This window comes from Aedes aegypti, chromosome 3, assembly GCF_002204515.2.
Source record: "Aedes aegypti strain LVP_AGWG chromosome 3, AaegL5.0 Primary Assembly, whole genome shotgun sequence".
Taxonomy (NCBI): domain Eukaryota; kingdom Metazoa; phylum Arthropoda; class Insecta; order Diptera; family Culicidae; genus Aedes; species Aedes aegypti.
The window spans coordinates 390,392,164-390,415,818 of NC_035109.1; the positions used below are offsets into that span (position 1 = coordinate 390,392,164).

The window sequence follows — 23,655 nt, forward strand, 5'->3', positions numbered from 1 at the left end:
CCATTCCAGACGCCCACTGCCACCACCCACCGGTCTGTCACAATTTTTATGAATGAAAGTGAAAGCAAACGTGTACAACGACGACGACAACAAAACGTGCATCCCGGTCTCGGTCCGGTTCGGGGTATCCCGTTGCCATCGTAATTCCGGCGCAGGATCAAGGAGAACATTGTTCCGGTACTGCACGGTGCAGTACTAGACGCCAGACCGTATCCTTGGTTTTAATGGTGACTTTTTCCCACAGACAGCGATGCCTTCCGAGTCAGTTCTCGTTTGAGCGTCTTGCCGGTTGGATCGTTTTCGGAAAACGAGCTCCTACCTTCTGATGTCTGTGGTAGAAAGTGCGGTTTGTTGATGGAATTGAATAAACATAAAAGTTGGAAACAAACAGAAGTGTGAAAGGAATGTTCGTTGATCTTTACCGTGCGGAGATGAGTAATGTGACGGGTTGAAGAAGATGAAAGTGATTGCCATAAATAACGCACGCGTTCGGCAAGAATCCCAACTAAGTGCATTTTTATTTAGAGAACGAGTTTGCTGGATAAACGAATAGAGAAGATATTATTAATGTACACAGAGCGTGAGAAAAAGGCGAACAAATTGTGCCACCGGCCGAACAGGTGTTGCAGAATGTGATCATAAATAGAAAGGTTGTTTTGGCTACGCGCTCAGGAAAAAGCGGAGATGCGTCAGTAGTGAATCAGAAAAAAGGGAACGCGAAAGGAACCGGCGAGATTTCAGTTTGTTTGTTTTGAGTGCGTATTTTTCCTCATAATAAGCGGGAAAGCGTGTCATGAGAAATGACCGTGTGAAAAGACAATTCGCGGAAACTGTGATTCCATTGATGTCGCACGGTGTGCCTAAACGATATTTTTCTTACTGAAAGTTAGCCTTAGCATTTAGTCAAGAAAAGCAAAACCGTCGTCGAAAATTTGATACAAATCGATTTTTGCATTTTGTCCTATTCTAACATAGGGAGCTGGATCGTATTCTTGGCAAATTTATTTCACCTCGGCAGAAGGGTTTTTATAAAAGCTATCGGTATTTGGCAACAATATGCAGCATAATTAATTGCATGCGAAATGAGCTTCTCATATATCGTTTTTGTTATTGTGTTCCCAAAAGCTTTTATGTTAGCTTATTCTACGTTGTGCAAAACTTCAAAACGTTTTTAGATGTCCACAATTACTGAAAGTTTGCATTCCCATTTACGCCAACAAGGAGGAATCTGGTTTCGAACGAAAAAAAATTGTTCGTTAGTTGGATACGCCGTAAACAAGAACGATAACCAATTGTATTCATACAATTAAAACAATTGTTTATTACCTGTAGAATAATTGTGAATTTTCAGTAAACTACGAAGCTATAAATGTAGTAGTGTGTTGATTCATTTCGAGCCGTTCTGTTCTAATATTCTAAGTGTTCATGTTTTGGATGTTGAAAGATTGAAAAAATCATAGGCACACTTGTAACTTTTTAGGTATTACACTCCCGTGCAAAAGTTTGGGTTCACCCCCTAAGAAAACATACAAAAGTGGTTTGTTCATATATTTGTGATTACACGTCCAATTATAACACTCTATGGCGCATTCGAAAGGCAATTTTGAAAGGTAATTTTCCAAGTTTATTCCAGTTTATGAATTTTGTTTACTAAATTTTTACTTAAAGTAGTGACATTTCTCAAAAAACACACAGAAAAAACATGGTCAATTTCCTCAGCATTGGATCGACCAAAATTTTTAATCAATGTGTCATTAGAATTGTAATCTTATATTCTTTGAAGAAAACTCACGAAATTTTGGCGGAAAATTCTGAAAACTATCACAATCAATGAAACAGTTATTCAAGTCTACGTGCGAAAGGTTGGGTTCACCCCTCAGTATGATGCGAATCATGCAAAAGTTTGGGCACGCACGCAAATCGTTATTGTCAATATCTCTGCCATTTTTTAATTGATTTCAATAGTTCATAGCTTTTTCAAACGACAATAATAGCTTTGATTGCTTTGAGATTTCACAGAATTTTCGTGTTCTAAGTAAGTTCAGGTGAACCCAAACTTTTACACGATACACCATACTGAAGGGTGAACTCAAACTTTTGCACGATGACTTGAATGACTGTTTCATTGAAAACTATTCAATTTTCAGATTTTTTCACCAAAATTTCGTAAGCGCTCTTTAAAGAATATAAAATTACGAATCTAATGACACCTTGTTTTAAAATTTTGGTCAATCCAATGCTGAGGAAATCAGCCATGTTTGTACAGCGTGTTTTTTGAAAAATGTCACTACTCTAAGTAAAAATTTAGTATAAAAAATGTTTTTGGATAAACACCTACGAAGTAAGAATACCTCATTGCCTTTCAAATGCGCCATAGAAAGTTTCAATTGGACGTAATCACAGAGATATGGACAATACACTTTTGTATGTTTTTGAGGAGGTGAACCATAGGGGGAGGACAGCTTTGCTCTGAGCAGGCTCTGCGCATCGAGTAGCTTTACTCAATCAGATCAGATATGCTTTGATGTAGCATCATTTTCAACAATTGTCGGATGTATCAAAATTTTGAAACAAAAGTTGTGTTCGAAACAATAAATCCGCTACATTTTATTTTATTTTTTTTTATTTTTGAATGTCTCCAAACTAAATAAGGCGATACAATCTGTCAAATGATCAAATTTAGGATTATTGTTTATATTTTTATGCGATTTGTTTTCATTTCCCTGTCATTTACATTTCAAAAAACTATACCCCCAACAAATTAAGACCTTAAAGGGAAACTATCATCGAATTATAGATGCATCATATATATAACTCATTTGTGATTTTCCCTGAAAATTTCTTCAAAATCGCTTGATCGATGGTGAAGATACATAATTTTGGAACTTTAATGTTGGCTCCCAGTACTGTTAAGGTTAATGTGACCAATGTTTTCTTTAAAATTTTGTTTTTTTTGTAATGTTATATGTTCGACGGATTTTTTTATGTTTAGGGAATTATTCGTGAAAGTTCAGATGATGATTCTTTTCTTATTGGAACCTCAATTTAAATTATGCTTATTCTATTCATGTTTCAATATACAAGTTGTTGAACAGTTTTGAGTTGAAGAAATTAGTATGATCGAAAGAGTCATTATCGACGTTCTTCTGCAAAGTTGTTTGTATTAGTTAAGCCCTTTGTTTGGTGTTATTGGAAATTAGGGTGGTCCACGTTTTCATAGAAATGGTATAACTAACTTATTCGAAGAAATTATATTATACATGCTTCAGCAAAGTTGTAAACCATTCACTTTCAAGCAGCCTTGCCAAATTTTTTTTTTGTATCTCTTAAATTTATCGACTTAGAGTTTTTTTTTTCTACGGTGACATAGCGTCATCCGAACAAAACTGGTTTTCCGGCTCTAGCGTTTTCAATTCAAATATCTCATCAAAGTAGTCACTAAAACACTTTTAGAGCTATGAAAAATGCGTAATTTGGTGAGTGAAGGAATTCGCTATCTCCCTCCACTTGGGAGTTATTGTTGTATTTCTCACAAAAACATGCCAACTTTGATTGTGAATTTCTCTGATTGGGGCAAACATATAATATATCTTTTGACGACATCCAAAAGACAAAACAAATGGTATATTGTATCAAAAATACAGATGTGCTATTTCTGTAACTCTAATGAAATGCCCTTAAAAACAAAGGATTTTTTTCAGAAAAATTTCAATAAATTTTGAGTTAAAATAGACACCAATATTTTTGCAAGAAAATTTGCGTTATGTTAAGTTCTAAAAGTCGTTCATTGACTTTGCATATTTTAAAAAAATCACCTTGAATATTTCAAATCGTATGATACGATTTCAAAAATTTATACCATTGCATAGATTTGTAAAAGTTTAACTATAAATATGTTTGTCAAGATTTGTGGGGGCCCGGGGGCTTTGTCTCCCCCAGCTCCCCATCTTAAATACGGCCCTGAGGGCAGAGAAATTCAACTGAAATTTGAGAACTGCCTATGTCTCTTTAGGGACTTAATGCTAAGAATTTCTTTTCAACGTTCCGTAGATAGGAAAATGGGGAGAATTCGATAAGTTTGGAACATAATTGCTATGCCTTTCCAAAAATTGTGATGCTTCATTGGCATCACTAACATTTAATGTTTTCTAGTTTTTAGATATGTTATGATGATTTCAAAAAATTCCAGGCATCTTAAATGTGTTCTAGTGCTTTCATTATTATAACACAAAACAAAGGCGCTGGCTGTTTTCGAATGCAGGTCATACGGGGGACGTTAAGAAAATGTTGACGTTTGGCTTACTTTGAGGAAGCCACTTAATCCTCTGCACTTCCACAAGAAAATACTAGGAGTTTGCACATGATTTTATCGAAATTAGTAAGACAATAACTGTATTCCTAAGGACACTACATCAAAAAATTGTAAAATAGTGAACAATTTGCTCCTAGTTTACGCTGCCTGGATTCTATAAATAGTAGCTTACTTTCACGGTTTCATTTAAATTTAAGGTGAAGCAGTTTGGAATCAAACTTATAAAATTGCACTAAAATTTCAAAGGCCTCAGTTTCGTGAAAAAAAAAACATCCAACAACAGTATACTTTTTCTTATGGCTTTGTACACAAGTAGAAAGATTAGAATAAGAAGATCAGAAACGTTTGCCAACTAGTTCTCCAGTTTAGTGCCTGTTAAAACGTGAGTAGGGGCACAAGCCGGCCATTGTGACGGCAATCTTTGGATATTGAGATGTTTTATTAATATAGGATACTAATTGTTCTTAAATTTTTAAGTAAGATTATTACTGTGGAGCGGTTCCACGCCGTTTCGCAAACCCGATTATTTTTGTATTTATCACCTGAAAATTTGCATACAGATTCTTTATGACCAAAAATGCCATTATGCACTTTCAGACCGCCATTTTGAACCTCGCCTTATTTTTGAGAAGGGCGTATCGGAAAATGCATGGCAAATCGTTAAAAAACTGTAACTCGAAAACGGTTTGTCCGATCGATTTGAGATCTTCTACAAAGTTGTAGGTATTGCTTAGGACTATATGGAGAAAAATATGCACGGTAAAAAAAAGTTACAGATTATTTTTTATTTCAAAAACAAAATTTTAAAATCGATTTTCTCCAGAAACGCAGTTTTGATTTTTTTTTATTTTTGGATATGTTTTAGAGGACAACTTATGTGATTTATTGCACAATGTTGGAAGAATTATGGACAAAAAAGTTATGAGTTTTTAAAAATTACAGATTTTGAAAAAAAAATCGAAATAGAGGAAAACAATAATTTTTTATGTGAGTATTTGAAAGTACAGAAAAATTGCAATCAAAAAGTAGTTAAGTAAATTTTTTCTAGGTTGCATCAATTTCGAGATATACTCATATTTATATAAAATTTTCAAATAAAAAAAGAAAAATAGGCCCTTTTCAAGCATATTTCGTGTTTCTCCATTCCAGAAATAAAATATTTTTATTGAGCGAATCGTAGCTAAATTGTTTATCGTTTGATCAAAACATTTATGCTCAAGTATTGAAAAAAGAGTGCACGGTAAAAAAGATAAACGAAATTTTCAAATGAAAATTTGAAGCTAATAGTTCTTAAAAACCACAACATTGATGTTTTTAATTTTTGGATACATTTTGCGGTTGTTGTAGGTATTGTTTAGGACTATTTGGAAAAAAATATGCACGGTAAAAAATAATGACAGATTTTTAAATAAAAAAAATTAAAACCGATTTTCTATGAAAATGCATCTGTGATTTTTATTATTTTTGGACATGTTTTAGGGGACAACTTATGTGATTTATTGCACAATGTTTCATAATGGAAGAATTATGGACAAAAAAGTTATAATTTTATAAAATATTACAAATTTTGAAAAAAAAAATCGAAATAGAGGAAAACAATATTTTTTTATGTGATTATTTGATAGTACAGAAAATGCATTGGAAGAGTACTTAAGTAAAATTTTTCTAGGTTGCATCAATTTCGAGATATACTCATACTTTTGCAACATCACATGGAAATGGGCCATGCGATGCCATAGGAGGGACACTAAAACGTATGGCTGCCAGAGCCAGTCTTGCCAAAGAACGTGAACATCCGATAAAAAATGCTAAGGAACTATATGATTGGGCTCAAAATCGGAGAGAAGAGCAGCTTACACAAATCTTCTTTTGTTATTCAACTACTGAGGAATATGATATCATTGCACAAGAACTTAAACAACTATTTCCAAGTGCAAAAACAGTTCAAGGCACTCAGAAATATCACTCGTTTATCCCTATCTCTGAAACACAAATTGAAGTTAGACAATTCTCGAGCTGTGACGATAACAAGAAAGTAGTTGTTATAATTAAGAAATAAAATTGCAGTATATATATTAGAAATGGTCGGGTCTCGGGTTTTCAAACCCGACGGGTTCTGGTCGGGTTCGGGTCTGAAAATTTAATATTTTTCGGGTTCGGGTTCGGGTTCGGGCTTGAAAAAAGTCGGGTTTAGTCGGGTTGGTGTCGGGTTTGGTGAGAATTGTGAACAGAGTGACAAACTAAAACCTTCTCTATGCATCAGAAACGATGAATTTATCATCTTTTAGAACTCGGGTTGTATTTGGGTTTTCCTTAGAAAACTTTTTCGGGTTTCGGGTCGGGTTCGGGTTTGAACAGCGAAAATTTTTCGGGTTCGAGTCGGGTCCGGGTTTGTTTTTCAACTATTGTCTCGGGTTCGGGTTGGGTCCGGGTTTGAAGAAATGAAATAAGTCGGGTACAGGTCGGGTTCGGGTTTAAAAAATATGAAACCCGACCATCTCTAATATATATCTAAAAAAACATAAAAAAAACAAACTCCTTCTCCATGGTTGTACGCTTGCCGATAGAAATTTTTCATATTTAAAAATATATAGTTATTTTTCTGTACTCAAAAAAAAAAAGAAACGCACCAAAAATATCGTTTTACATAAATTTGTTTTTATTTATTTATTTAAATAATTTATTTTTTATCCAAAAATTTTCCGTTTTGAGGCATTGAGCAAGAAATTACAAACAAAATGCTGCAAAACATATCCAAAAATTAAAAAAATCAATTTTGCGCTTTTTAAGAACAATGAACTTCAAATTTTAATTTGAAAATTTCGTTTATATTTTTTTTTACCGTGCATACTTTTTTATATAGGTTTTGATCAAACAATAAACAATTTAGCTACGATTCACTCAATCAAAATAAAATATTTCTGGAATGGAGAAACACGAAATATGTTTGAAAAGGGCCTATTTTACTTTTTTTATTTGAAAATTTTATATAAATATGAGTATATCTCGAAATTGATGCAACCTAGAAAAAATTTACTTAACTGCTTTTCGATTGCAATTTTTCTGTACTTATGTACACATTAAAAATTATTGTTTTCCTCTATTTTGATTTTTTTTAAATCTGTAATTTTTTTTTAAAAATCATAACTTTTTTGTCCATAATTCTTCCATTTTGAAATATTGTGCAATAAATTACATAAGTTCTCTAAAACATATCCAAAAAAAAAAAAAAATCGAAACTGCGTTTCTGGAGAAAATCGATTTTAAAACTTTGTTTTTGAAATAAAAAATAATCTGTAACTCCTTTTACCGTGCATATTTTTCTCCATATTGTCCTAAGCAATACCTACAACTTTGTAGAAGATCTCTAATCGATCGGACAAACCGTTTTCGAGTTACAGTTTTTTAACGATTCGCTATGCATTTTCCGATACGCCCTTCTCAAAAATAAGGCGAGGTTCAAAATGGCGGTCTAAAGGTGCAAAATGGCATTTTTGGTCATAAAGAATCTGTATGCAAATTTTCAGGCGATTCAAAAAATACAAAAATTAAATTAAAAAAAAAATTTGTCATGTTCGGTGGAATTGCTCTGTGTCGATACTGATTGACAAGACTCTTAACCTTAGATTAGCTTATCTCGAGACTAACCTTAAGTCATATGGTAAGCATTTCAATTATGGCGTTTAATATGTTCCTATCCAAACTATCCCAAGTTCCAAAAGTGTCTCATCATGTCCTAGATCTGATTAGTCTTTTAATATTTGCGACATATTTTCAATATGTTGTTTACCAGCATGTCGTAGTAATGTCTTCTATAATATATTTGTATGGATTGTATATAATTCATGATCAGTTCCATGAGCATGAAAACAATTTGAATATATTATACAAAAGTTTTTGTAAACGAGGTTTTGCGCAGACAATAAAAAGTGACATTGGGAGCCGGAACCTATTCTTGGCACTGTTGATTCACTTTGGCAGTGGGGTTTTTTAAACTACAGAGCTCATATTAAGCCAAAATTTGCGTCCTATTGAAATGCTTCTTATTGCAAATTTTTAGACAAGGGGCAAATGCCTCGAGCCCCTGAGAATTGAAATGAATTACACAGCCCAACAAAAATTACATTTTTGCGTGTCTCAAGAATCAAATTATGTGTGTCTAGTAGATTTGGGGTCGCTGAATCTGATGCCTTTCTCAGAAATGTTCCAGCACGTCACAATTTTAGCTACAGGTCGCCAAAGTTGTATAAAACACTGGTTTCATTGATGTTCACATGAAATTTAAGGCATGATTTATCAAACCTATTTGTGATCAAATCCACCAACCATGCCAAATAGGACTTAAGCTTTCATTTTTTGTTCTAATTTGGTTGAAGTTGATTGACAAAATTGAGTTCAAATCGAAATGTTCAACATGTTTTCAGTCTTCATACAAAATTCTTTGTTTCTCTTATACGGCAAAATACAATACTTTTCCAAATAGCCAAAAAATTACTTTTAAGCATTTAAGTATCATAAATTTTGTTGTTAATTATTGTTATACAAACAAAGTTTGAATTCTGTGGCACATTGGGCGAATAAATTGCCATACAACTTGCATGCCAGTTGACTGAAATAGTGAAAGTTTGCATTCTCAACAACCAATATCTCAAAAACTAGGTGAAAACGGCAATGGATTCAGTTACCCTTAATCAAGTAAATAGTGGTAGTTCCACAGTGTTATGTTATACATTGAAGATTTTAAATTTGAAATACAAATCCGATTGGATTTCTTACAGAGATCTTATGACATTAGATTATGTAATATTACAGTTGATACCAAGTTCCATACGATTTCTATCTGAGCATTTCAGTTTCATTGAAATCTTTCTATTCGTTAATAAAAACTATCAAGATTATATCTAAAACATTAAAACTCTTCGCGGGTTAATAAACAGAAAGCTGTCACAGCTTCCTGGAAGAATGCTGTCAAAATTACAGTGTTTTATGTCCTGAAATGATCTTTGAAAGACGAAGCTATCGAGTATTCGTACATTTTCTTGATTTTACTATCAGTACCCTGAAACTACTATTCTATCAAACAGATTAAAAATTCTACCTGAAATTCGATATTTCCATACTCTACTGTACATAAATGGAAATCATATGCTAGATTTGTAATAATATTTTCATGATTTTAACTACACTTTTTTTTGTTTTTGGAAGGGTATGTTTAAGACAAAACACAAATTGAATTTTAACACAGGGTCGAGTGCACGTCACTGAAGAAGTCCAAGTCGCAGACGAAGTAGGGCTATATGTCAAGAATAACAACATATTAGAGTCCAAATGTATTTGCTCGCCTTACTAGAGATATTTTTTTCTTTTGCAAAATTGAGTGAAGTGTTAAAATTTTAAATGAGGTCATAGTTTTATTTGAAATTTGCAACTTAAAATTATAAATCAAGTGGCTAAGGCAGACCTGCCCTAACTTTTTGGCTCTTTTAGATTAAATTAGTCTGATATTATACGTTTTTGTCTCAAACGAAAGCTTGATATTATATCTGACTTATTCACAGCGTTGTGAAAAACTCAAATTCTCATAACTTACTCCTCATATTTTTCATGCGTGAGTTGTCCATTTCGCAGCTTAGCAGTCAAAAAATCATGGATGAGTTGGCTCATCTATTTGATTCATTGCCTCGTATTTCCAATGTTTTCTCGCACAAAGCCATGATTTCTTGTTAGTATGGCAGAATTATAATGACCCTTTCTAACGTAAACAACAACATCCAGTTCTCAAGATTTGTTGACGGGTTCATTTTTGACGGCTTGAGAGGGACTGAGTGATTTGGCAAGAAAATATCAAGCGTGAGATTTACGGAACAGATCTCTAATGAGTTTGCTCTCGCTGGAGAATTTATTGATTGAGATTTGAGTGTGAGTCTATCAACACTGCTGATTCATGTATAAAATATTTAATTTATATTAAGTATTTTGCTAGACAGGCAAACAAAGACAAAAAATAGTTGCGGGCCGCACGATTTTTTCAACCAAATGGTATCGGTAGCCAAAAATATAAGATAAATTTTAACTCCACCTCATGGATTAGATAGATATGAAACAATCTTTCATTTGAGGTAAATTTTTCTTTTATTGGACTATAACTGCGGACGCACCCACCATTTGTGTCAGGTTGGGCAAGCCTGGACTAAGACATAAGCCTTGGCGAAGGCTCATATAGCCAAATCTGGAAGTTGTTAGTTGACCAAGAGTGAAGCTCATGTGCTAGCTAAATATCTGATCTGATAAAAGCCACAATGAGGTAGAAAATTTAGAATATTTCTATAAAATTTAAGCTTATCGCATCAATAACGATTGTCGTTCAAGTTCTATCAATGAAAATATCTGCAGCCTAATTGGAAAAAAATAATCAAATTATATTTGGTATTGTTAAGTCTCAATGAATCATATAGTCTTAATTTCTACTGGAACATTTTTAATTTGAATTTGATTGAGTACGATTGATTGATTGTAATATGTTGCTAAATTTTAAAGTCAATATTATAAAATATGGCGTACTGGCATGGGCTGGCCATTTTTTTTGAGTGCACGTAGAAACTAAGCTTATTTTGAAATATCTTCGCTTGGTGAAATGTCAAATGGGTGTACCTCAATCGTACCCCAATGAACCCATAGGACTAAAAACGACTTTTATTGAATTTTCGCCGAAGAAAGATTAAATGATATAAATATGAATATTAACAGCAGCCTTCTCTTGACTACTAAGACTTACTTTAAGTGAGAAAATATTGTATGTTCATGAACGTTCAATAGTTCTCTACATTCCAGCACACCGTGATGTCGTGTTGTTGAAAGTAGGAGACCAGAACTGTGCGGTTTGTTTTTTGGCGCGACTATTAAATCGGAAACATCGAGCTGTTAGGTGATTGTCGTATAAATATTGACAAGTGAAGTGGAACATTCGTTCGAATTGCAATTATCACGAGTGAGGGTGGTGTTGAAAATGGAGTGGAACGATACAGTTGGTAATGACAATGGAAGTGAACTCTACAGAATGGATAGCATTGCAACGGAATCCACAATCGTAACGACAATGATGGTACCAGCAGTAGCACCCCCAGCCGTGGGGCTTACATTTCCATCGGATCTGTTGACCTTCATCCGGCAGACGGCATCAGGATCCGCGTCGTCCAATCTGTCTTATTTGCTGAGTAATATCACCCGAGCCCTGTCATCGCCATCGAATGAGTTCAATTTATCACGGCGATTTCCGCTCCATCCATTCTTTCCACTGTACAACGACACGGTGTTTGAATCTTGTCCGTCCATCCAGATGCCGATAGGGAATCTGATATCAATGATCCTGTACGCCGTCGTGGGCCTAATTGGACTATTTGGAAACACACTTGTTATCTACGTGGTGCTGCGCTTCTCCAAGATGCAAACGGTTACCAACATGTACATCCTAAATCTGGCCATTGCGGACCAGTGTTTCCTAATTGGAATACCGTTTCTCATCATCACGATGCATCTGGGCGAATGGACCTTCGGCAATACTATGTGCAAAGCGTACATGGTGTCTACCTCGATTACACAGTTCACCTCATCGATATTCCTCTTCATCATGTCTGCAGACCGTTACATAGCTGTGTGCCATCCCATCTCATCGCCACGGTTTCGAACGCCTCTGGTATCGAAGATAGTTTCTTTTTTTGCATGGACAACCTCTGCTCTGATAATGCTACCGGTGATGCTATACGCCAACACGGTTCATCGAGACAAGGGCAAAATATCCTGCAACATTGTTTGGCCATCGGAAAATGCTAGCAACTCCGGCACAACCTTCACCCTGTACTCCCTCATACTGGGCTTTGCTGTTCCCCTTTCGCTTATACTAATGTTTTACTATCTGGTGATCCGCAAACTGCGCACAGTGGGTCCCAAGAGCAAGTCCAAGGAAAAGAAGCGCTCCCACCGCAAGGTTACCAAACTAGTGCTCACAGTCATCACGGTATACGTTCTCTGCTGGCTGCCCTATTGGATCTCCCAGGTGGCATTAATTAATTCCCCACCGGATATTTGCAAATCCCGTCTGGAGATTACCGTTTTTGTCCTAGTGAGCTGCCTTGGCTATTCCAATTCGGCCATGAACCCAATCTTGTACGCTTTTCTATCGGATAATTTCAAGAAAAGCTTTCTCAAAGCGTGCACTTGCACCAAGGGCAAGGATATCAACGCCCAGTTACAAATCGAGAACAGCTTCTTCCCTCGCTTCGCACGCAACAGGGGCTCGGAAAGGGGCAATTCAACGAAAATCCTCCATCCCGGACGTCAGAAGGTTGGCGATCAGACTCATCCCAACGATACGGCCAACAATAACAACACCAATAATGCAAACGCCAACAACGGTAGCAGTCGCTGTTCAGGACCAGGCGGCCCCATCAGCAATACCAATACGAATGGCAACACCACAACTACGACGATGACAACCACTACGATGGGACTTGGAGGAGGAAGTTCCAGTTCGAATGTGGTGCCAATTGCCAGCAAAATTCTCGACACCAGCTCTAGGCCCCCCGTGCTGCATACGGATTTATAAGGCTCTAAGCTTCCACCAGGGCGCCTACAACTCAACCAGGTTCTGTCTGCCACGCAGTCTCGAGCGGATTTCATTGGAAACCCACGGGGATTCTGCAACCTGTAATTGGATACTCGGTGTGTGGTGCGTATATACATTGATTCTTATATTGGTACATGTTTGTAGAGAGATTAAGTTTACTCAGAAACATCGAAAGGGAAAAATTGTAACCGATGCGCCCTCTCAACTGACGAGCTGTAATCGGTCGGTCGTTCCGAGGCAGACAAAGCCAAATAAAAACCTTGTAATTAAAGCACTGGAATAATATTTCATATGTTTCAGCTCACAGACAAACATATGTGAAATATGGACACTCCCATTTAACCAATGAAAATTTGATTTAATATTTAATGTAGATGCATCGGTTCCTGGTGATAGTAGTACCTCTATTGACAAAACGGATTATACATCATACATTTGGCAAAAAATATCAACGCATATCATTTCATTCTACGTAGATCATATTCCCATTTTGAAACTACATTAAAGGTACTCCCCAGATCATTATTCTTAGAAGCGAATCTCCAAATCTGTGCTCATAAGTCGTTTTCTGTGCCAATAGATGTCAAAATAGATCCAAAATCTGGTCGCAGTGACGGACCGGGAACAGGAAAAACATGTGGCAAAGTTTCTAAGTTAGTTATTTGTAGACTCTGAAGTTTTGAATAAAAATATCATAAACCGTTTATCATGTTCAAATATTGTTGACGACAAACAGTGATTACACACATTTGAGGTTTTTGCAACAACTGATTTTTCATATGCTCAAACGCAGTAAGACATTATGGAGCTGATTTCATCATGTAACTAGTATAGCTTTTAGCACAATATTTTGTAAACTTTGGTAAACCCATGTACTCATGTTTCAAGCAATTTTGCAACGCAACATTGTATAACAAAGCACAAAAATACTTTAGCTTTAAGTTTTTGGTTGTGGACAGCTATTCTTATTACTTTGTTCACTCTTTACATTCGGTTTTTTTATCGAACACTCCCTAGTTTGCAGTATAATCGAATTTTGTTACCTTTTAAAAATCAGTGTTGGTAGTGTATGAAATTCAAGGAAACTAACGACAGCAGCGGTACAAAATGGACGAAAAAAGGAAAAAGTACAAAACATCCTGTATTATTTTGTTCCATGCAATTTTCAGAGCAGGAGGTTATCTAAAAAATTAAAGATACATAGTATTGTTACTAGCAATACTAACAATATTTTCAACTTTAATATAAGCTTTGAATTAGACTGTTCACGGTTATGTAGCCTGGGAAACTCGTGTAGCTTCTGCAATACGATTCGATGAAGATGATTCGATGGGTTTTTTTTCGCTACATCCCTTTGTGTCTTGGTGATTTTTTGTTAAAATTCAAGCTATCTGTAGCTTTTGAATCAATTATTTTCACACAACTTTCTCCGTAGTTATCAAATTTGAGATAATTTGTAATCCATCACTGAAAAAAAATGATAATAATCAGTTGAGAAACGGCGGAGATAGAGCTTTCCGAAATTGACCATTTTGTATTGGAATACGGCTTTGATGCATTTATCATGTCCGATATTGTAGAAGAAACGATGCTGACTGATGCTGACTGAGAACTGAGTTAGTTGATGATGAGATGGCGAAATAATATGGACACAAACCCACTAGATTCGTGTGTTTCGGCATACTTTTCTTAACTGGTGCATTTTACCCCAAGACCCTCTACTAAGAATTATCGACGTTGCTACACTGTTCCTTCTGCTGCTGGCATTCATAGTAGCCAACTATGTCCAAAAATAAATAGATTTTCTCAATACCAAAGCTGAATGTTATACAAAATTTATCAACAACTCTGTATTTATCATCTTTTACATAAAATGTTTATCTGACGGGGTTGGTGATCCAATGGCTACCACTTCTGCTTCATAATCAGAAGGTCATGGGTTCAATCCCACAACATTCATGTTTCTCTTTGATAATCTAGTCAAGATTGCTTTCAGGAATAAGGCTTGGAAGTGGACCTTGATCCAATCATGAAGAAGAATACCAATAGCATGAACATCGCTATTCCCGTCCACGTCCATCTTTACCGTTACTTGGGATAGAGGAAGGAAATGTTGATACAGCACTTACTTAGTGAGAGGCCATCGACTCAGCGACGTCCTCATAAGTGCTATAGAGCTGGAGGATGGGATAGATATATGATCAGGATTCTCCTGAAAAGATGGGATAGACCGAGGGCATTTGTAGTTTAAGTTTTTTTTAAGTTTAATGTTTTGAATGCCGGCAATCGAAAGCGAAAACATTTGTTTTATTTATGGTATAGATTATTTTGTATCGCATTGTACTATAAACCGGTTTTGTTAATGTAGAGTAAGCTCTGCTAATCTGTTGAGTAACAATAAAACAGATCCGATCCCTCGAGGGTAATCGAAACAAGAAAAAAATAACAATAAATAAAAATAAAAAAAATGTCACGTGAATACGATTGACGCGTAACTTAACCAATGAAGAACTATGTCATTGCAGTACACGAAATAAAAAGTAGGGGAGTAGTTTTCTGCTCAGCGATTTTTAAGCAGAACCGATCTCTCTAGGGTCATCAGAATAAAAAAATGAAATAATGCTCCGGGATGCTATCAGGATAACACAAAATCGCGTAGCATCACTAAAAATTTAAAATAAAACGCGTACTATGATCCGAAGTTGTCTTTATACTAGAGAATGCGTGTGAAAATTGCTTTTTCGAATTTAGTTAGACAGAGGATGTGTTCTACATTTAAGCGAAAGAAAAAAAAACCGTGCGAGAGGTGTGGAAACCTAAACAAAATTTTAAAACTTCAATCCTTCCTCAGTGTACCTAACAAACCTAAGAGTGTTGATATCTGAAAAATGTTTGTTTTCCATGTAGATTCTTGTTGGTCATTGGAACACAATAAAAAAAATGACGATTAAGCTTTCCAACTGGAACAAACTCACCAATTTCAACATTTAACATTGGAAATCTGAAGTCAGATAATGTCTTCTGATTCCGTTCCAATGGGGCACTTGATGGATACTTTAGTTTGTTTATCTTCCTGTGCACTATAACCGACGCGAGGTAAACTTCAACCGTCGGAGGACACAGTTCTAATAAATCACAATTTGGACCAGATACAGCTGAAATCCTTAGCCGCAACCAGCCGAAATTCATTAAAACGCTGTTTAGCAGTACAAAAACACAAATATGATTTTCATGAATCAACCTAACTATTTTGAATCTCAAGTGGCAATATAGTTAGGTTTGAATCACTACCGTCAGACGGGACTACTTTTGATTCTGGGGGCTACTTTGGGCATTGCCGTTCTGGATTTATTTGCATTTTGCAGTTTTGTGTCTTCAGTAGTTTATTAACCAACATATGCTCTACAACCAGACATGAACATTTTTTGGAACAACATCAACAATAACAAGATAAAGAAGAAAATGTATAAAAAAAATCCGAACAAATATTCGCAAGGTACAAAACATTCGCTATGTAAACTTGTTTGGAATTTTTCACGTATCGTGCAAAGTTGTTGAGAGCATCACAAAACTATCCAATAGTCATGTTCCACAGAAATTTTCGATAATTCAATGTTGAAAATTGTTATTTATACAAATAATTTATCAAAGGTCTTAATTTTACGACCTTTTTTAAGTTCAGAGTGCTGGTTTGTATATTTTACAACACAAGCAAAATTAAACTAAGGATTCAGAAAAGTGAATAACAATAAAACAAATATATATTTCAATACGTATAAACAGTAAATTCACAACATAATGTTTAAAAAACAATGTTCAGTCATATTTTATGTGAATCCGCAGTACAAAGTAATTGCATACTTTATCTGCTACAAATAAATTATTCTTTAGCTATCTAAAAACTATTGAGAAGCAAAATGCTTCTAACATAAGCAAAATTTGAATTGCCTATGATCTTGCGAAACTTTATTCTTATACTTCATACACTTCAAATAAAATTACTTTTAGTTGCAGTTGAGATCCTTCTAGATATCATTCACATAACATTAAAAATCAAAACGAATGTTTTTGTACAAAACTTATCAATCATGGCTGTACTTGGTAGTTGCATAATTCGTGTGTGTATCAACTTAACCAGTCAAGCATACGTTACTAACAGTTCCATTTAAAGAAGGCAAACTTGAAGTTACGAACTAAAAATTGTGAAGAGCATGTTTCGCAGAAAAATGATATATATGCGTAATTTTTTTGAGCTTTCATTTTTTTATATTATGTTTGTTGATGAAAAAAGGTTTAAAAACATCATAAGGACGGTAATCTATAGAATCCGTTAAAAATTGATGAGAATAAAGTATTTTATTATCAAACGGTATTGATTTCTAAAAGTGTCCAAAGTAGCCCCATTTTTGTTTTGAAGGACACATTTTTGTGACTATTCAAGCAATATTTCTATTTCTTGATGGATTTGTCTCATATTTTGCACATTTGTTACGTACATATACAACTTAGATATATGCAAGAATTATCGAAATCTATCTATAATTCTTTGAATTTCAAATCCTCAAAGTTGAAGAATGTGGAAATAATGTCAAAAGAAGCCCCGTTTGACGGTACTTTAAAGTATTAAACTCTTTCCAACGAATTTCATAACAAAAAATCACAAAACAGTTCAATTTGGGAAACGCATTGCTTCATTCATTTTGTGACCCGTCCTGCCTACGTCACCAAAAAAAAATTGGGCATTCATTCATCATCGGTTGAACAAATTGTACTCTTCTGAATGCCAGCGTGCGTAACAGATGAGGTGACTTTTTCGTTTGCACTTTTTAACTCGCGCTGATTTTACTTACGACTGATTAATTTCAGATTAAAATTTTTCGTTTTGATTGGATTGGATTGCGAAGAGCAACAGATTTTCAAATTTTCAATCAAATACCCGGAAACGATGAGACAGCAGTGGCCAAATGGCATTTGCTGAACAATGCACGATTAATCATCATCTTAATTAAGACATCGTATTATAGATCATTGTCAGTTACGTTTGCAATTGTTTGCACTATGTATTTAAATGTTTTATCGTTTCCCACTCTTTAACTGGTTTACAGACACGATTTCTTATTCAATAACATAGACAACTTATTGGCCATACTTAAAACTAATAGTATTACATGATAATTATTATCATATAAAGTCGTATTAAATATACAAGAATTCGTTGTCTTCGCCACAGTGATCCAAATTGAAAAAAATCATGTCAAAATTACGTATTATTAGTTAGTGTTGTGTAACATGATATAAGTTACAATATATTAGTGTTCATAGAACAAACTTCCAACAAACTTGCTGTTTTCCATTAATTTTGTGAGTCTCAATTTTTTAATTAAATGTAGAACGAGTTGCACAATTTTTTTTACAATTACGAAAATTGTCAATTTGATTTTTTTTAGGAGTATTGATTCCCTCAGAATCTCTTACCCGAGTCGAATTTGGATCGTCCAACAAATGTAGAATCAGAAATTTGTTAAGAAATTCAGATATTAATTTTCCAACTCTCAATACAGAACTGAAAACTACTCCTTTCAGCACCGTTATGAAATAGTGCTGGAATATATCACTTTTCAAAACTGTTTTTATCAGTTGAAAAAGAAAGCCGTTATATTGTTCAGTATTTTGATAAAAATCGGCTGTAAGAACATGTTTCCTGGCGTATTTTGAGGTCACTTCCGGTGAATCAGGAACAAACATTAATAATGGCTCTTTTTAATGTATTCGAATCCTCTGAGCAGAATCTGAATGGTGAAACTTAAAAGTAGATTGGAGTACCTTGTACCTTTTAATCCCGTCCCCTTGACAGAAACGCGTATTTCGACTACCACTTGCAGTCTTCTCTAATGTCAGTTACTCGTATCCACCGAAGAAATCGTCACATCTCTCTACCTTAAATACTAACACCAGATTAGTAGATTAATTGGATACGAGTAACTGACAATAAAGAAGACTGCAAGTGGTAGTAAAAATACGCGTATCTGTCAAAGATACGCATTTAGGGTGGTGCAAGGTTATAAATAATGTGTAAAACTAGATATGCGACTGCTCAAACGTCATTAAATAGTCACAGCATTGCTGTGTGAACATGCTTTTGCACTGTAGTCTGAGGGATTGAGGTGCTTCTTAAATGAAATTCTTTATATTCTCGTGATGGGTACTAAACTCAAATGTGTGAAAATAAGATTTTTTATTTGCCCTAGTCTTGAAATGTTAGTAAAAATCCGTACTACAGGCAGGTTCGCTTAGAAAAGGCTCGTAGTCTCTGATAAATTCAGATTGTCAGCTGTCTCTTCACCAATATTTATCATGCCCAATGCTCGTGTTTATTTTCAAGTATTATTCATATAGATCCCACATCCCTCTTCTATCGCTCAGTGAGTAATACTGACATTAAACCGGCTTCAATCACAAAAAACACCAATTTTTGTTCTCATTCCATTGCAGCAAGCATATTATGTTATTTCGACATAACAAATTAAACTATGCTTCAGAAAGGACTTCATGCTGCTAACGCATAAGCTCCACGTGTATTGGATTCCCGTTCCAATCAGTTTTAATTAATTCCCTTTTCCCGCTGAAAGCTCGAGGAAATCCCTAAACATCTAAATGATGCCACAATAGTTCTTCCGTCGACGAGAGTTCACTAATTACCAATGTTCTCGGAACGCTTTGCCCTGATGCGGTATTTTTCGTTCATTTATTCGAAACTGATTGAGCTTCTTTTGCTTCTTCTTTCTGGCGTAAAATGCCTACTGGGATTGAGCCTGCTTCTCACCTTAGTGTTCGGTGAATACTTTCACAGTCATTACTTTGCCAACAGACGATTTTTGCATTAGTAAATTATGTGTCAAGTACGAAGATGTTCTGTTTCCTGGGAAATCGGGACTATTTCAACCCGAAAAAATCCTCGGCCGATTCGAACCCTCCTTTTTGTTGAGTAGCTGCACGATTACCAGGACGGCTATTTGGACCCCCGATTAAGCTGCTTTGTCTTATTGTGTGCTGCTTTTCTATGTCTGCCAATAGGTTTGGTCGGTGAATCTCACTCTTTTAGTGAGGTATGCTCCTTTGAAATGACGTCAAAAAATCATAAGCGATAAATACCATTATGAATTTTAATTGACGATATCTACGCTACGATGCGAGTTGTTTTATCATCTTCTGCCTTAACAATCAAATTCGCCAAGGGGTAAAATTCCCAGAAGGCAAATGGATATCAGATTAGGCTCACCGGATTTCATTATCTCCGGTTTTGGACTGCTCTCGACAGCCGATAAATTTGCCAGGAAATGCTTAAAGGTATTTCGGGGCTTAATTACTGCTATTTTGGTTACCGAGCAGCGGGCGGTTCGGGTTCTTGGAATGAAAAGTTGAATTTCTTAACAAATCTGTTGGCGTATTGGAATATGAATAAAAAACAATGAAAGTCCGTCAAAGGATTTTAGAACCGAATTTAAGTTGTTGTTTGTCGTTTGGTTCGTTCACCTTGCTTTTATCGAAATCTATTAGTGTTATCATACTATAATCTTATTGCAAGCGTTCCGGTTCATTGAAATTTGCATACAAAAAAAAAAAAAATTTTTTTTCTATCTTTATTAACGAGAATTTTAACCCTGGTCTAGTTCATCTCGGGACCAACGGCTTTACTTCCCTTCCGAAGGAAGACGTCGCTGAAAATTTTTTAGTGACTATCTCGGGGATGGGATTCGATCCCAGGTCCTCGGCGTGAGAGGCGTGTGTTCTAACCACTACACCAGGGCCGTCCCCCTCACATAAAAAAATGAATTATCGTGTTATTTTGTCGATGGTTACCTCAATCTCTAAACTTATGTTTGAAGATGGAAGCTTGTAAAAAAAATCAATTTATGAATTTATCATAGTGTTAGCAATTGATAACTGTGTGCATTTTTCCACACAAAAGGGCAAATGCTGTCCAAGGGACCATCGAGGTAGCCATGAAAACCAACTGTTACTATGGTTCTCTAACTCGATATCAAGATTCGAAATATCGAGTAAGGGAGAGTTGACTATTTATTTTTTGTTTATTAAATAAAAAATAATTCACTTCGCTGATGTCTTGTTATGTTACATTTTTAGTAGGATCCCGACCAGTAAATTACAACAAAATTAAATCACAATTGTATCAAGATTTGTTGTAAATAAAAAAAAAATTGTTTCGTTTTTGTTAGAAGCATTTTGAATTGATGGTGGAAATTATAATTTAAGGACTGTTAATTTCATAGAGTGGACACTTTGTTTATACTTTATGTTTCTATTTATTGTTAAAATCGTATTCGTTTTCTGTGCATCATTCAACTAATATTCTACAAGGTTATGAAAATATAAGATCTTACAAAATGATTTTGGTAGAAAAACTAAATAGTTTTTCCAAAAACTGCTAAGAAAAGCTATTCATTAAAATTAAACATTATTTTTCGCATAACAAAAATCCTTTCTTTTATGAACAAATTGTATATTGGTATGCTTTACTATTTTACTGAAGGTAGAGATTTAAAAAATCCTTAATTTTTCACCATACTCAGCAAAAAAGAAGAGTGTTCAAAATAATTTAGATTACTAAAGGAACTATATGTGTATAAAAGAGAGCTAAGTCGTAAGTTTTAATCGCACTCTTAGGATAAAAATTTCACTCTTTATGGACCTTTTACTAAAAAGTCTTATATCGTCATATCTATATAAATAAAAATGGAATGGTGTTTGTATGTCACGAAATGGCTTGAGAACGGATCAACGGATTTTCACAATTCTTTCACTGTTGCATTCGTCCTGGGCTCCGACGTGTTTGTGTTTGTGTTTGTGTGTTTCGTAATGTGTGATCTTGAAAAACATGTTTACTGAGGAGCCTTTGATGGAGTTTCGTGAAATTATGATTTAAATGCAGAAAAAAGAAATGGAATCTTGTTTCCCCAGTTTCCCTTAGTAAAAATTTAACCACCAACGGAAAACAGTTTTAGGTACCAATTGCCTGTCTACAAATAATCAACAATTTTGATGGAAATATTACAGAGAAATATTGTCCATTAAATATGAACTGCTAAGAGAATGCCAACCTTATTAAATTACCCTAATCAAATTCAGATCCCAACATAATCTCCTCGGAAACCGTGCGGTAGGTGATAATCAATTTCCCGTTAAATTTCGGCACACCGTTTAGCAACGTAACAAATGGCACACCATTTAGCACCTTCTGTGCCGTAAAGTTCACCGACGACGGCTGCTCAGAAAATTGGGAACAGTTCTCAAAAAAGAAATCCCAGTGGAATGCCGGAAAATTGCTACGACTAAAACTTGTCAGAGTTGAAACTCTGCCTTCCCAGGCATGGAATTGGTTGCTGCTGGTTGGGCTTTCTTCCATCCGGTGAGCGTTATTCATTCGCAGCTGACTTCATTTGGGGATGGTGACGAAATAAAATGTTTTCCGAGTCAGGCCACGACGGTATAATCCTAGGCGATTATCTTCGAGTCAACGTTAAATGGGAGCGGCAGCCACAGCGTCTTCAGGGCGGCGAAGGTGATGGTGATAAGAACACGGAATAGTGATGGAAGCATCCGTGTAGATGAGATAACGTTGGTTACTTCTGAATGTTTTATGAGAATCTAAGGATAAAATTTCAGAAGGTAAAAGTTATGAAAGTATCACCAATAATTTCTTTGCCTTGTAGTATTTTTTAAGATCATTGCTTTAATGGAATTAGTTTTTAGTTTTATTTTGTTTAGAAACATTCTGAATTTTACCTATTGCAAAGTATTGAGTATTATTAAATCTGTTGTTATAAAAATACATGATAAAAACTATGAACAGAATCAAACGGTACACAAATCACCTGTTTAAAAAATAATCAATATAAAAGCATGAGATAAACGATAGAACAGCTGCCTTCATCTAAAAATTTCCAGCCCTGGAAGTTGAAGGAAGCTTTGGAGGCGGCAGAATAAATCGCTCGCGTACACAAGCCGGAGGAATAACCCACTTTGAACCGTTTGAGTCGTAGGCTTTGAGGGATGTGACCTTGCTTGCACATCCAGTTATGGAATAAGTGCAAAAATATTCAGAGCATTCAAATGGATCGCTGATTCACCATTAGAAAGTAAATTGATGCTTCAGCTTCATTTTTTACCGCTGAACAAATACCGTTTTGATTCATATTACGGACAGCTTTTAATTCCGGACACTCTTCTTTGTATGGGATACATTTCACACGAAATGTTTCAATTTATGCCGTTCAAAAGTTCGCACTTTTTAAGCTTGTTTTAATAAGCATTTTTCATAAATATCCATGTAAAATTACAATGCTCAACTGCCTTAGACGCCTGTTTAGTGGTTTGACGATTTCAATCGATTATTTGACTTTTCTATTGATGATTTTCATAAGCTGTCCGGAATTGGAATTAACCTTCCGCGGATGTTAAGAAAAACAACTTAATAAGATACTGGGGTCATTATGACCCAGAAATGTATACCCCTATAAATCAGCGAAATATCAACCGAATAATGAAATTTATGCCGCATTCGAAAGATATACTCCTCAAGATTCTGATCACTACCTGGAATACCGGTTCCGGTTCCAGTGGCCACCGGGAATCGGCTACGAAGGGGACCATGTTGGCCACGTGGAATTTCAGTACACTCAGTCCAGAAATCTGCAGTCAT

General features: G+C 35.2%; 1 protein-coding gene across 3 annotated transcripts in view; it reads left to right on the top strand.

Annotated features, from left to right (window-relative positions):
• The first annotated feature begins 276 nt into the window (after positions 1-276).
• Positions 277-23,655, top strand: part of LOC5576162 (somatostatin receptor type 2) — a 96,040-nt gene continuing 72,661 nt past the window's right edge. Inside the window, exons 1-2 of one of the 3 annotated variants that reach the window (XM_021854149.1) lie at positions 277-755; positions 11,129-13,037. In XM_021854149.1, coding sequence (XP_021709841.1) covers positions 11,319-12,914 — 1,596 coding nt within the window. In that variant the 5' untranslated portion in view covers positions 277-755; positions 11,129-11,318 and the 3' untranslated portion in view covers positions 12,915-13,037. The remainder of the gene's footprint in view (positions 756-11,128; positions 13,038-23,655) is intronic. The other 2 variants (XM_001662460.3, XM_021854150.1) reach the window with 2 other exon arrangements.